The sequence below is a fragment of the Simochromis diagramma genome, unplaced genomic scaffold (assembly GCF_900408965.1).
Source record: "Simochromis diagramma unplaced genomic scaffold, fSimDia1.1 OVJJ01000822.1, whole genome shotgun sequence".
Classification (NCBI taxonomy): Eukaryota; Metazoa; Chordata; class Actinopteri; order Cichliformes; family Cichlidae; genus Simochromis; species Simochromis diagramma.
The window spans coordinates 8,608,798-8,622,606 of NW_024387520.1; the positions used below are offsets into that span (position 1 = coordinate 8,608,798).

General features: G+C 40.9%; 1 protein-coding gene across 4 annotated transcripts in view; it reads left to right on the plus strand.

Moving 5' to 3' along the window:
* ncor2 (nuclear receptor corepressor 2) overlaps positions 1 to 13,809 on the plus strand; it is a 95,375-nt gene that overhangs the window by 39,913 nt on the left and 41,653 nt on the right. For all 4 annotated transcript variants that reach the window (XM_040019534.1, XM_040019536.1, XM_040019537.1 and 1 more), the window contains exons 6-10: positions 106 to 219; positions 5,968 to 6,024; positions 8,493 to 8,545; positions 12,362 to 12,428; positions 13,457 to 13,629. In XM_040019534.1, coding sequence (XP_039875468.1) covers positions 106 to 219; positions 5,968 to 6,024; positions 8,493 to 8,545; positions 12,362 to 12,428; positions 13,457 to 13,629 — 464 coding nt within the window. The remainder of the gene's footprint in view (positions 1 to 105; positions 220 to 5,967; positions 6,025 to 8,492; positions 8,546 to 12,361; positions 12,429 to 13,456; positions 13,630 to 13,809) is intronic.

Below are 13,809 nucleotides of genomic sequence, written 5' to 3' on the forward strand. Positions count from 1 at the left end.
ACTGTCTAACCTCACAGCAGAAACCTGTGAGCTGCAGGTCTTCCTTGAAGTCCAGGGTCCTATTTTAAGCATTAACTGGCATCTTTGTTTACACGCACGTTACAGCAACAGCTGGAGGAGGAGGCCGCAAAGCCCCATGAGCCAGAGCGACCCATCTCGCCACCACCAAGTGAGGCCAAGCACCGCAGCCTGGTGCAGATCATCTACGATGAGAACAGGGTCAGTGGAATACACTCGCACACGCACACACGCGCACCTTGCATTTGAAATAGTTTCACTTCATTTTGACTATATTTATCAGCACAAGTAAATAATAGTGGAGTCGGGAAACCGTTTCCTCATGTTTGGGTGGTTTTTGGCTGGTGCACAATAAGCCCCTAAATTAAGTTGTGCTGTCCTCTGAACATTCTCTGATGTGTGATGTATGCTAATTTTGAGATGAGAAGCTGCTCAGAGCTTGAAAATAGTTTCTGTAAGCTAATCTAAATTGCACAGCAGGTGTAGCTTTAAAGAAACCGCATAACATACAAGTAGTCTATAGTACTTTTGTGATTTTCATTAATACACTTACACCATAATCAAAGTGTGTGTTGCTCATGGTGGGTTTATACAGTCTGCAAGAATGTTTCTTTTTCTTTTCATTGTGATCTGTCGTTTTTAAATACCTTATTTGATTAAATTCTTGAAAAAAAAGCCCAACCCTAAATTGTGTAACAGAGACGGTGAGTGTCACAGATGCGTCTCATACCCGTTCTCTAGTCTTTAATGTCAGGCAAGGCAGAACGACTTCCTAAAGGTCAGCATAGCAAGTATGATGAATCACAGGTGTACGCATGCAAAAACCCCCAAACAAACAAAAAACATACACATATCAGAAAATGATACAAATGCACTTGTGTCTTTTACGCAGGTCTGTTTATGCAAATTCTCAATTCTTTCCAAAAAGAAAAATGAAGCAAAAATAAAAAAATTCATTAGAAAATGTGGCCAGTCTTATTTATTTATTTATTTATTTATTTATTTAAAAAGTCCAAATCAAGGCAATAATTATGTGCTGCAGAGAATGTTGTGTACAGAAGTCTATATTTGAAGTGATTCTCTGTGCTCTCGGTCCCTCTAGTGGTTGGAAGGAGGTTTGCACCTCCATTTTTAAAAAAAAAATTATTATTTATTTATTTTTCAATAAAGTGGCCTTTTAAGAAGGGAAGTCCTCCTTTCATTTCACTGTGCCCCCAGATTCAGGAAAAGAAGCTGGATTTAGGAACAGGTAAACAACTAATTGTTTGCTAACAAAGCAAATTTCAATATTGTCAACATTTCTGGCACATTCAAGGCACCAAAAATGAAGAATTGATTGTAAAGGTGTAAAGTTTTAACCCTGATTAAATGTCATTCAAAAAAAAACCCCAAACCAAAACAAAACAAAAAACCCACTTCAGGGACACTCCCCCCCCCCCCCCCCCCCCCCTAATCTTTGCTTGTTTTGAATCATCATGGGCATGTCAGTGTAGGGTCATCCATTCTCTGTGTTATTCAGAGTCCGTGTATGGAGGCTCCAGTAGCACAAAGTGATGTGTTGGTCATAGCCTACGTCTTTTACAGCTACGTTTTATGTCCTTGCCTTTAGCTAAAGGCAGTATGTCGGACCGTTACACAAAAAACAAACCGACAAATCTTGGTATTGTGTGTCCTGGATCTGACTGCAGAGCAGAACATTTTTGCATCATTTGTTTGCCTTCAGGTTTTGTTTTTGTGCAGAAGCTTGGTTTTTAGAGAACAATCATTTTCTGCTAGTTCATGGCCACAAATGGCATTAAAAGCCCTTTTAGGAGAGCTGGGGTTGTCCTTCACAACTATTACTGTCATCAGGCACAGCCGACTCAAAGCATTTCTGTGAAATAGCAGGACATTGCTTAAGAGTTATCTGGATGTGTACAAATCGCTGACTTGTAGCGTTACCTCTGTAACACTTTCCACTTCCCTCTCACTGACTTGATGTACTTTGGCCTACTGCCGACCCTCCAACTTGCTTTTGCTTCACCCTCCCTTTCTAAAAAAAAAAAAAAAAAAAAGAGCTTTTTTTTTTTTTTTTCTTTTTAAATTTATTTCTATTTGTTCTCCTTCTCTATGAAGGAGTCTTAGGGCCATATTAAGAAATTATTCTATGTTTTGAGAATAAAGTCAAAATTTTGCGATTGAAGTCAAAATACTATTTTAGCTAAAAAGTAGAAATGTAGAGATTCCAGACAGCTTCTATACCCTCTACAAAATGCCTGGTGTTGATGATTTAGTAAAACAGATTGGACGGCTGTCTTATCTTGTGATACAACACGCATCCTTTTTATTGCACAAGGGTGTGACCATTGATATTCTTGCTATTTCATATTTTACAAATCAAGCCAAATTTTTATTTCTGGCTTATTTCCCGTCTGGCCAGGTGCAGCTTTCTGCACCATCTTTTCAGTGTCTTTATACTGTGTTTATGTGCTAAAAGAGAAATTTCCTTGCAACTAAAACGGAAAATGATGTAAGATTTCACGAACTCAACTACACAAGGCATTGTTTAGAGGGTCTTGAAACTGGAATCTCCACATTTCAACTTTTTTCTCAAAAGAGAATTTCACTTTTATTCAAGATAATAATTAAAATATAAAGATGATGATCTTAGAAAACTGAAATTTAACATAATACAGTAAGATATTAAATGAATCCAGGTATTGTGATCTGAGGCAGTAAAGATATCATGCTGAGAGAAAACAGTTTTTTCTAGCTTGGTTTTAAATACTACATGTGAATGAGTGTAAACTCTACTCAGCCCAGAGGTGATAATACACTTGAAGGTGTACGGTAGCTTCTAGAAACGCCAGGAAATCTTAGAATAACTTGTACAGCCCCATCTTTTTTTGCAGACAACAGTTAACAGTAAATGGCCTGTTCTAGATAGAAATCATTTACGCCTGGCAACATCTGACTCAACGGCTCCTGGAGCGTGTGTGTGGCACACTGAGCTGTGGAGACCTATTGTTGTGTGGAAGTTAGAGCTTGTGCACCCTAATTTTTTTTTTTTTTTAAAAAGCAAATGATATATGCTCAAATGTTTGCTTGTTTTTAGAGGTTGCAAAATAACTTGCATCCTTTATGTCCCTCAGCTTTGGTGCTATACCCAATTTCAAACAAAAATAATCACTGGTAGGTGTGTGCTGAACACCACCTTGAGTATGTATTTTAACATGTCGCCACACACAGGTGTGTGTATTTAAGCATCTGTCTATTATTACTTCAGCCTCCGTGTACCCTTTTGAGCTCATGTCTTTGTGTTGTCATTTGTTCCTGCTACACTCTGCATCACAAGCTTTCTCATTCAGGGTTACAGCCTCATTTATGCTGACAGCCCTTTATCAAACTCTGGGGAAGGCTCAGCTCAGTTTCACTCTTCTGATATTTAGAACACGGACACAAAACACAACAGGAAAAAAGATCCTGTGTTACACTGGCTTATGAAAATTGCATTGAGCTATGCTAAATTCTTTCATTATTCTGTGTTAAGTTTGCCCTCTAGGCTTTATCTTTTCGTACCTGTTTTTTATTTCTTTTCTTTTTTTCCCCCCTAATGGGAGTTTCACAGGTTTTGTGATTGTAGTCACATAACAAACCCCCCCCCCCCCCCCCCCCAAAACAAAAAAACACACTGTTGTAGTTTTAGTTTGAGCTTATGACCTGCTGGAGAAAATAGTTGATTTACAACTGCGCAGCCCTTAAGTCCAGTGTGCTACCACAGGGGAGCGTGATTGAAATAATGGAACCAGCTTCTCCGCTTCGGTTGTGTGATGGGCTATCTGTGGTAGACATGGATCGAGAGAGCAGTTATTAAAAGCATCGTCCCTCCCTCATGAAATAAGCAGAATAGTCTTGTCTGCTCCCCCTCCTCACTCTTTATCTCTGAACATGCCATTTCAGGTATTTTCATCTGAATGTGTGTTTCAAGTGGTTTGAGGTCAGAAATCATGCAGTCTTGTTCTCAAATTCGCTTAAAGTGTCACAGCCAGGAAATGAATATAAATCCTTGAGTCTCCCAATTCCCCTGAGGATGAAAGGCTGCTTTTAATAATTGCTGCTCATTAACTGCTTCTGTAGTGAGCAAGCTCTCTGAGGCAACACTCTGCAGCCTGTTACACCTACTCACTGGTGACGAGCAACAGGAATGAGGAAAAACTCTAATCAGACTGAAGGAAGAATAATAACATCCCGATACAGTATTTGCATTTGAAAGATATGTATGCTGTGCATATGTAAAGCATCAGTGCTTCTGCTTGCATTCATAGTAGGGGGAAATGCACGGTAGTTTTAAAGGTAGGAGCTGTGTCATTTGGATTCCCTCTCAGGTGACCTACTTGTCAGCCTGTGTTGACTGAAGCTGAGCTGTGCTGAGCTTCTCTGGGGTCTCACTTTCAAGTCTGTTTGCATGAGTCTTGTATAAACTTAGGAGAAGGTCCCCAAACACCTCCTTTGCTACCTCTACAGTGAAGAAACATGGTGGGAGGTGAAGCGTGTAGGCTTCATCACACACCCACCCACTTCTCCCACATGCTCCTCTCCATCCACCACCCTTCTTTGTTTTATACTGCCATCCTGTCTGTAATAGCCCTTTCCCATTAGTACCTACTTAGGGTTTTCCATTACGTGATAACACCTGATACCATATATGCTTTTTTTGGGTACCTACTCGACCGCGGTTCCAAGCGATCCAGGGCGACTGGAAAATATGACATCGAAAAACTGTGTGCCACCAATTGGCTAGTCAGAGGCATCACACAATGAGTCATTAGAGCTTCTGCTTCACAAAAATTGAAACCGCCATTTTTAAAACCAGGCGACAAGGGAAATGGCTACACGGAAACAACACGGTGGACACGAGTCTGAAAAATGCCGCAGGCCGCCCTAGTTGTCGTGTTCTTGTCGCATACAAATGACGTCACGGGACATTCGGATGCGTTGCTATAAAGACCCCACGCCACCTTAGGCGGTACTCGATTGTAATGGAAAACAAGTTGAGACGGGTCGTACCACTTCAAGTCGCGTTGAGGTAGTACTAATGGAAAAAGAGCTGAAGCCCAAGCAGTTTAGATTGATCATTGAGGAATATGAACTGAGATGTGAAACGGAGTGTGCAGCGTGCCACCAAGGAGGGTCTGTTTGATTAAGCTTACATAGTGGAATAAAGAAAAGCATGAAAAAGCACTGAGAGGAGCAGTCTGGGCCACTGCTTTCAACATTTGTCTAGTGGAGGGAGCTAAATATAAATGTATGGAGGAGCAGAGCAGCAGAGAGGTCACCCCGAGATGGGGGTGTGTGGGTTGTTTTTTTTTGTTTGTTTGTTTTTTTGCCCCCCCCCTCTCCTTTTTTCCCCTTTTTTTTTAACTGCCCAGCTTCATGCCCCAAAACCCCTCCTCTCTTGTTTTATGGTCCCTGGACCAGGAATTTTGTTTTTTAAGGGGTTGATGGCTGTAGGTAGCTCGGGGTGAGAGCTTTCTGTCTTTCATCAGATGTCTCTTATTAGATAAGTACCAAAGCCTTGTAGCCCCCACCCCTCCTTGTTCCTTGTGTTTTTTTCTCTTCTTTTTTTCTGCTCTTTCTCTCCCACTCATTTTTTGTTCCACTCCCACTTGCTTTCCTGCCTGCCTGCTCTTCCTCTCTTACCTCTCTGCTAAGGGGTGGTGAGTAATCTTTTATTTTTTTATCTGAGCGAGAGAGAGAGAAAGGGGAGAGGGTGCTGAGGCAAGGAGCTGCGGCCCAGCTTCAGTTAAAAGCTCTAATAATAGTCAACGCATCCATCTCTCCATCCATCCAGCCGGCAAGCAGTGGTGTAGCCTTAGTGATCAAGTTAGCATGTTCATTGCGTTGCCGTGGTGATGGCAGAGGTGCAGGCGGCCGGCTAATGTTCTACTTGTGTTTATCTTTGCTCACTAGAAAAAGGCAGAAGAAGCTCACAGGATACTGGAGGGACTGGGACCCAGGGTAGAGCTGGTGAGTAGAGACTTTACTTTATCTCACAAGTCAGTTTTTGCATTTCCCTTTCCTCCACCCCCCGTGTTTTTTCACAAGGTCACATTAGAGGGACAAAGGATGCTCAGGGGAGAGGAACAAGCCTGATCACATCATGACCTCAGTTCTTAGGTTAAAAATAATGAAGTGAAAACATTTGTGTGCTATCTTAAAGCTCCATTAGGTGGTATGTTCAATATTTAATTTTAAATAAAATGACTCGCATGTTGCTTGTTCTAGCAGTCGTATTGAAATGAGTACTTCTGCTCCTTTATACATTTCCAGACTACTGTGTTTTTCTTCATCTACATCCTGATATACTATGTGTGTCCATCTGGCTGTCCATACATCTTACTCCCACATGCATAGTAGCAGACTGAGTGTGTCCACTTGGCTTTTTAAGTTGTGTGTGTGTTTTTTTTTTTTTTTTTTTTTTTTTTAAATGAGCCTATTCAAGAGCCCACGCAAAATACTATCCCTAGTTTATTTGTTTTATGAGTGAGTTCGCTGGATTGAATTATATCATGTTATTAGTCTTCTGTCAGTCACAGTTTTGTATCAGTCTTGCTAACCTCTTGAACCCCTTAAATAATAAATTTCTAAAAGCTGATATTGCATAGATCCCAAAACTGCAACTTTCATCACGCGCTGAGCAAAATTCACTGAACCAGCAACAAAAGAAGACCGAAATTATATTTCACTTTTAAAAACTGTAACATGAATTCAGCCTTACCTTTGCTTTTTTTTTTATACCAAAACTTTAAAAATCGTGGCTATGTCTGTATCCCAATTCAGGGTCTGCAGCCTTAAAGTACGCAGCCTCAACGATCCTCAAGGGCCGCGTACTCGAAGACCGCTAAGGCCGGAAGTGCGAGGCTTGTGAAATGGGATGGTCTAGCCTCCGTTGCGCTGCCCAGGTTGCCTAGCAACCATGATACTAACAGCTGGAAACGTGTCATACAGCTTTGTTTTGCTCATTTGTTTGTTTCTTTCTACATGAGCTTTGATCATTCTCTGTAGGATTAAGCTCAGCTATTGAACGGCGTATATTTTAAAGTAAAGGCTTTAAAACCAAGTTAGTACAAACGTCACTAATGTCACATAACTATGCCGACATGTGGCCAACAGTAATGTTTTAATGTTCTTCGTTATTAAACATTTGCACATAAATAAGTGACACAATATTCAGTACTTAAAGTTTACTCTTCAGCCGCCCCTCATCCATCGTTTTTTTTTTTTTTTTTTTTTTTTATGGCAAAATTATCCACACCCACCGCCGCGCTATGCATTCTGGGATATGTTGGGCCACGAAGTCTACACTGCCACAGCCTTAAAATTCAGGGAAATGAAGGACGCATTTGAGGGCCGCATTTCGAGCAGCCTTTGAATTGGGACAGCCTTCGGCGCGTCGCGGTGACGTAATCGGCCTTAAAATGCGTACTTTAAGGCTGCAGACCCTGAATTGGGATACAGCCTTTGTCTCATTTCCTGAAAATCTCCCACAATGCCTCAGACCCTTTCCTGCCAAAACGTTGCCATTTTCCGACAGTTACAGCGATTGAATTTAACAATGGTAAGTGTTGTGCTTTTTGCATTCACTTGTATTTCTCGCCCTGCAATTTCTGATTGGTGGGGTTGATGTAAACGTTGTGAAAGTTACTGTGATCCTACTGGCTCAAATGATTAAAAGGAGGGGTCAGATATGCAAATGGGCAAATAGAAGCCAAAGTTACTGCCCCTCAGAATTTTCAGGCCCACAGATTATCCATTACATTCATGGAAGGCCCATTATGCACGTGTATGTGGGCAATTCTTCAGAAAATATTCAAATACAAGAAATCTTTAGGCATGTAAAGAAAGTTAATGCTGTTAATACCTAAGAAATTTCAATTTTCACTCACTGTGCCAAATTGCAATACGCCTGGCTATGTCTTCACTAAAACCTCTGCAACTTTTCTCAGTTTCACCCCGCAGCATTGCAACTATTGCACACATAATATACATATGGTGATTCATGATTTTCTGGAGTTTTGTATACTGCAGCATATTTTCAAAGGTCTTTTTTTTTTTCATATTTTCTTAAAAATATATATATATTTTTTCTTCCATCCTCAGTTACTTTGACACCTGTATTTACACTTCTGATAAGGTCTCACAAATTTTAGCTTTGTTTTGATAATAATATTGTTTATCCAGAGTGTATGCAGAGAAATACTATATTTATTTTGGACATTTTATTTTTGAGCAGTAACCTCAGGAAAAACCCTGTGGTTTAAGAGGTTAACTCTTGGTCATATTTTATTTTATTTTATTTTTTTTGCTGCAAGGTGAGAGTCATATTCATGACATGTTGGAAGAAAAAGTGACATATGACCTTTGTTTTATCTGTTATACAGTTGAAAAAAAAAAAAAGGCTTTCTGTTCATCAGCTTTTTTTCCCTCCAATCCAGCCTCTGTACAACCAGCCATCTGATACCAAGCAGTACCATGAAAACATCAAAATGTGAGTTTGTCATTATATATGCCTACACACTCTCATCACTAAGTCTTTTATACACAAACACTGAAATACAGGTGTAACGTATTGAATATGTTAACTGACATGGGACCTCCTGTGGGATAAATGTCACTTTAGAGCTCTTGATGGACATGTTTTTATATAAATTAATTACAAATGGATGTATTTAAAGATGTACACCGATTAGCCAAAGCGCTAAACCCACTGACAGATTACGTTTTTTGTGTCAGTGTTGTGGTTTTTGTGTCTTTTTTTACAATCGCACCTGTCAAGCAATAGAATAAATTAAGCTGCGAGTGAACACAAAGAGGGAGGAGAAAAAGGCAGCTTTAAAGATCCAAGACCACTGAAAGTGGTTCAAAAACTGGTGAATTAGCGATAAGGTCATTGGTAGTCAGTGTGTGTTGATGCACATGGGATTGAAGAACTGCTGCTGTTGACCTCTGTCCTAAATGGTGAACATCGGTGTCAGAACTGGATCCTTCAACAGTGCAGGGTGTTCTCTTCTAAATAATGATTTCTTTTACATCATGTGGATGTTTAGGGCCACTTTTTCCCTAAATTAGCGAAGAGATTGGAAGAAGATCTGGTGAAAACAGTGTTCATCTGGGAAAACTGGATTTTGCTTTAACCTACCAAAACATTAGATGCTTTCAGACCAGAAAAATATATACATTGTTCTAATTACCTAATATCCCTTTTTTGTGTCTCTGTGTGTCTGCACTTTAAGAAACAGGGACGATAGTCTTGCTTCTAGCACAGCACAAACCTTTGACCTACCTAAGTGTATGGTTGGTTTTGATTCAAGAAGTTGATCTTCTTGAATCAAAACTAACCATACACAGCCCTCTGGCAGAAACCCGTGTTTAAAAAAACAAAAAACAAAAACAAAGAACAAAAGTCAGTTTTATGGTATGGAGGAAATGCAGTGCAAATTCACTTGTCAAGAGAGATGTAAAAACATTTGCTTGCATTTCCTGTCAGCTTGCAGCCTGTGGTAACCACACACAGCGACACAATGTACTGAGAAAAATTATAAAGCTGAATCCGGATTACAAGAAAGTCAAAAGGCCACAGAGACCAAAGCGGAGGAATATAAGTTGCTATGGTTGACTGGTTCCTGTCTTTTGGTGTCGACTGGCATATACTGGTAATGTAGGCACAAAGGATTTGTTATTCAAGCTTTTGGAAACCATCATCAGTGGCACCAGGACCTGCAGTTTGCTGGTAGAGACATCTGTTAAGGGTTAATGACTCCCTTTATACTTGGTAACATATAAAGAAAATAGTTTTTTTTTTTGTTGTTCAAATTATGTTCAAATTGAGTGCTTTAAACCATGGATGTAGTGTCAATTCATACTTCTCCTTTCCAGATATATTATTATGAAACATAACACACAACTCAAATCATAGTGTTCTCTGTCTTGTTGTTGTAGTTGTTGCCTTACCAGCTGCTAACTGGTTAATATTTCACCCTGCTGATCTCACTGCAAAGGGTCTCCTTTGCAACTTATCGGATATTAAGGATCTGCTGCTAAAGTCCTGGGGAGTCACCCCCCTTGGCAGGTCAGAACTGCTTCAGCAGCACAAGGAAGAGGTGCAGAAGACTCAGGAGCTAGTTTTAATGTTGCGACTGATTGATGTGGAATCCATGAATACAAGGAATTTGAAACCATGATAGTAAAACGTTAAGAGCAACAACACCTACATAATGCAAATGAGGTCCACACAAGGCAATTCCTGTTATATTCTGTTAACTTAGCCTTTGTTTTTGTTTTTATTATAATTCCAGCGATTGAAACTTGGTAACCTTAGCAGCCATTAATCCCTGCATTGGTTTTATATTGCCTCAGTGTGAGAAACTAGCTGCTTTCCACCACATCCCATATTTCAACTATCCTTTACCCACTGGCAGACCACAAACAATGGCATTTCAGAGGGGGATGTGAGATAAGCTAAGTAGTGAGACTTGATGGAATTAATGTGTGTAACAATAGGGAGGCTAAGGGGTTAAAAAGACAAGCAAACACAAAAAAATGCCTACTGGAATAAGAGAGGAGCAGAAAGTATACAATCCTGTGTGGCACTGCCATGTCTGTCAATATAGCTTATGTCCATCTGTAATCTTTTAAGGACTGTAATTCACAGTGAGGCACATCAAACGACTCTGGGAGGGTGTAGTGGCTCGCCTGCACCGTTGGCACTGTAGTTTGGGCAGTGGCGCACCACAAGATGTGTCTGACCTCTTACCCGCACACTGCTGTCTTCACCCCTTTTGATCCCTTCATCGTTTGATCAGTATTATTGCCTCAAAGCAATTAACTGAAAACTGTCTTCACTCTCTTCGTGTTTATGTTATTAAATACCAGTGTTGCTTTGAGCCTGCACAATTGACTCCTTTGTTTTGTTAACTGGTTTGATAACCTTGGTATTTATGTTGGCATAGTCGACTAGTAGTATCTCTGTGGAGCTCTGTCTCCATCCTAGTTCATCATCTCAGTGTATCATCACACAGTAGTAGTAGTAGTGTCACAAAGGACATTTACAGATATCCTTTTTGTATGCAGTTTACTGTAACGGCAAATTCTAATTATGAGGTTTGAAAAGTTTTTTTGTTTTTTTTTTTCTTAGTGTGGTGGCACCACTGTAGAACATCTGTCACAAGTTTGCATATAATGCGTCTTTCAGCCGTCATGTTTTAGAGGTATAATGCCAAATTACAGTGTTCTCCAATATCTCAGAAATGGCACCGGCTTACAGCAGGACAAAGGAAACCTTTTGTAAGTGTTCAGGGCTGCTAATCTTTCCCTTTGCCATCTGGTGTCTAGAGGACAAAGCCATCTCTGTCCTTAAAGAGCTTAATCTATCAGTCCTGTTTTTGCCATAGCGAGTTAGTTCTCATCCATTATAGGCCACACTGTGTGGACATCTACACTATCTAGCTGGATTTGGCAGCTTTTATCTTTCCTCAACCCTGCTGCAATGCCACAGCTCAACATGTGTCTGTGTTTGTATGTGTGTGTGCGTGGGAGTGTTTTTGTAGGTTGGGGGTTGAGGCTCTGTAGATCTGACTTGGTTTTGGTACTACAGATAAAAAGTTGGGAATGCGAGCAGGGCCATCGTCAGCATTTATATCTCTGCTTACTGAATGCTATCGTGCTATCTTTAAATTTTCACAAGAGTCATACACCCCTGTTAGCCCACTTCCTAGTTTTCCGTCCTTGTCCATGACCTGAAGGACCCTGCGGCTCAGCTGAAGTGACTAATGTAGAATAAGATTACATTAATCAGTGGGGAACGTGACCTTACAAGTGACAGATTAAGTGTCAGGAATAAAACTCTGTCTTGCAGCAAAGAAAGAGACAAACTGAGTGGCTGCCTAAGGAGATTACTGGCCCTGACCTTTATTTGAAGCTCTGTGGCTGACTGTTCCCAGCACAGACAAGTTTTATAAGTTTGGCTCCCCTCGCTGTCCTTTCCACCCAGAAGCAAGTTTGAGTTTATCGAGCGGTGGCATACAAGGACAGGCATTGTTTGTGTTTATGTGAGTGTGTGAGAGTCTGAGAGAGAGTGTGTGTTTATGTGGTTATTTATGTATTGAGAAAAGAAGTGCCACACAGAAGCTCCTGAAATAATAGAAAATGTACCTGAGGATCTTGAGGACATCATAGGCTTGGCTCCATTATGTGAGAGAAATATGATGAAAGCCAGAGCAGTGTCTGACAATGATTGGATCCCCCTCACATGTTCTCACCTTATTCTTTTATTCCCATCCTTCTGCCCTCTGTTTTCTCCTCTTAGAAACCAGGCGATGAGGAAGAAGCTCATCTTATACTTCAAAAGGAGAAATCATGCTCGTAAGCAGTGGGTAAGTATAGAACTTCACATTTTTGACTCTCTGCTGGCCTTAGCCCGTGACGGATGACTAGTATGAAAGTGGGCCAGCTGCTCCTTGAAGTGCGTGGCCATTTTAGGCATACCAAAAAAAAGGGCTGTGGGTATGATCTGCTGTTGGTACTTGCACTGTGCTCCTGGTAAACAATTGCTCTCAAAACCAACCAAAAAAATAACCCATGTTGTCATCTGAAAGTATAATTTTGAATTCACTGTACACTGTAATGAGCAGTGTACAGGGTTACCCAATGCTCCAGCCTGCCAGGGCCTGAGTAAGACTGAGCTAAAGAGCACGACTATAAATAAAGCTGAGATCAATGGGGTGAGTTCTGATGCTAGAGCCAGGCAGCCATTGTAAAATCAACTGACTTGACAGGAAATCATTATTTTTTACTGACATTTGCGTGTATCCAAAAGTAAAAAATATATGATGAGAAAGTAGCATCTAATCTCTCAGTCGGTGCCAGAGGAACTCTGTCACAGCATATTCTGTATTGTAAGTTGATGTAAGAAAAAAAAAAAAAAAGGTTCAAATGCAGCACATCAGTGTCACGGTGTCCACTCTTCTCAGAGTGAGGAGCTCCTTGTGGGCAAAGTGAAGGGAGACGTTGCATTGTAATTTATGAGCCCGCCGAGGGTCGTGTCTCCACCAGGGTTAATGGCCTGCTTTACAGCCTGCCTGTGAGGATGCTGGGAAAACAGTTGGCTGCCGTCTGTCGGAGATTTGACTCGAGGCTAGACTCCTCGTAGAATACCAACACGTCACTTTGCCCCCTCTGAACACACAGGGGTGCATGGTAGGATACACCCAGGAGACGTAATATGAAAAATCATTTTGTTCTTTGAGGGTTGCCGTGTGTTTTAAGGTTTCCTGTCAAATCTTCAGGAAATGCATCTTCTCAAACGTAATACTCCTCCTAGTTCAAATCCAATATGGCATAAGGATCATATTTAAATAGATCCACATTAGACTGAGCTCGTTTTGTTTCTGTGATCCTTCAGGAACAGAAGTTTTGCCAGCGCTATGACCAGCTAATGGAGGCTTGGGAGAAGAAGGTGGAGCGCATTGAAAACAACCCACGGCGCAGAGCCAAGGAAAGCAAGGTGCGGGAGTACTACGAGAAACAGTTCCCAGAGATCCGCAAGCAAAGAGAGCTGCAGGAGCGAATGCAGAGGTGGGATGATTTGTTTTCCCTACCGGCACAACAGACACTGTTAATGTAACAGACTCAATCAGTTTGATTTGTTGCCTTATTACTGCTGCTCTTGTAAAGCGTTAACGTGGATTTGTTTCATCATGTGATGTAGGTAGCTCACTGCCAGCAGTGTGTGGGTAGATTTGAATGAACGGGTCT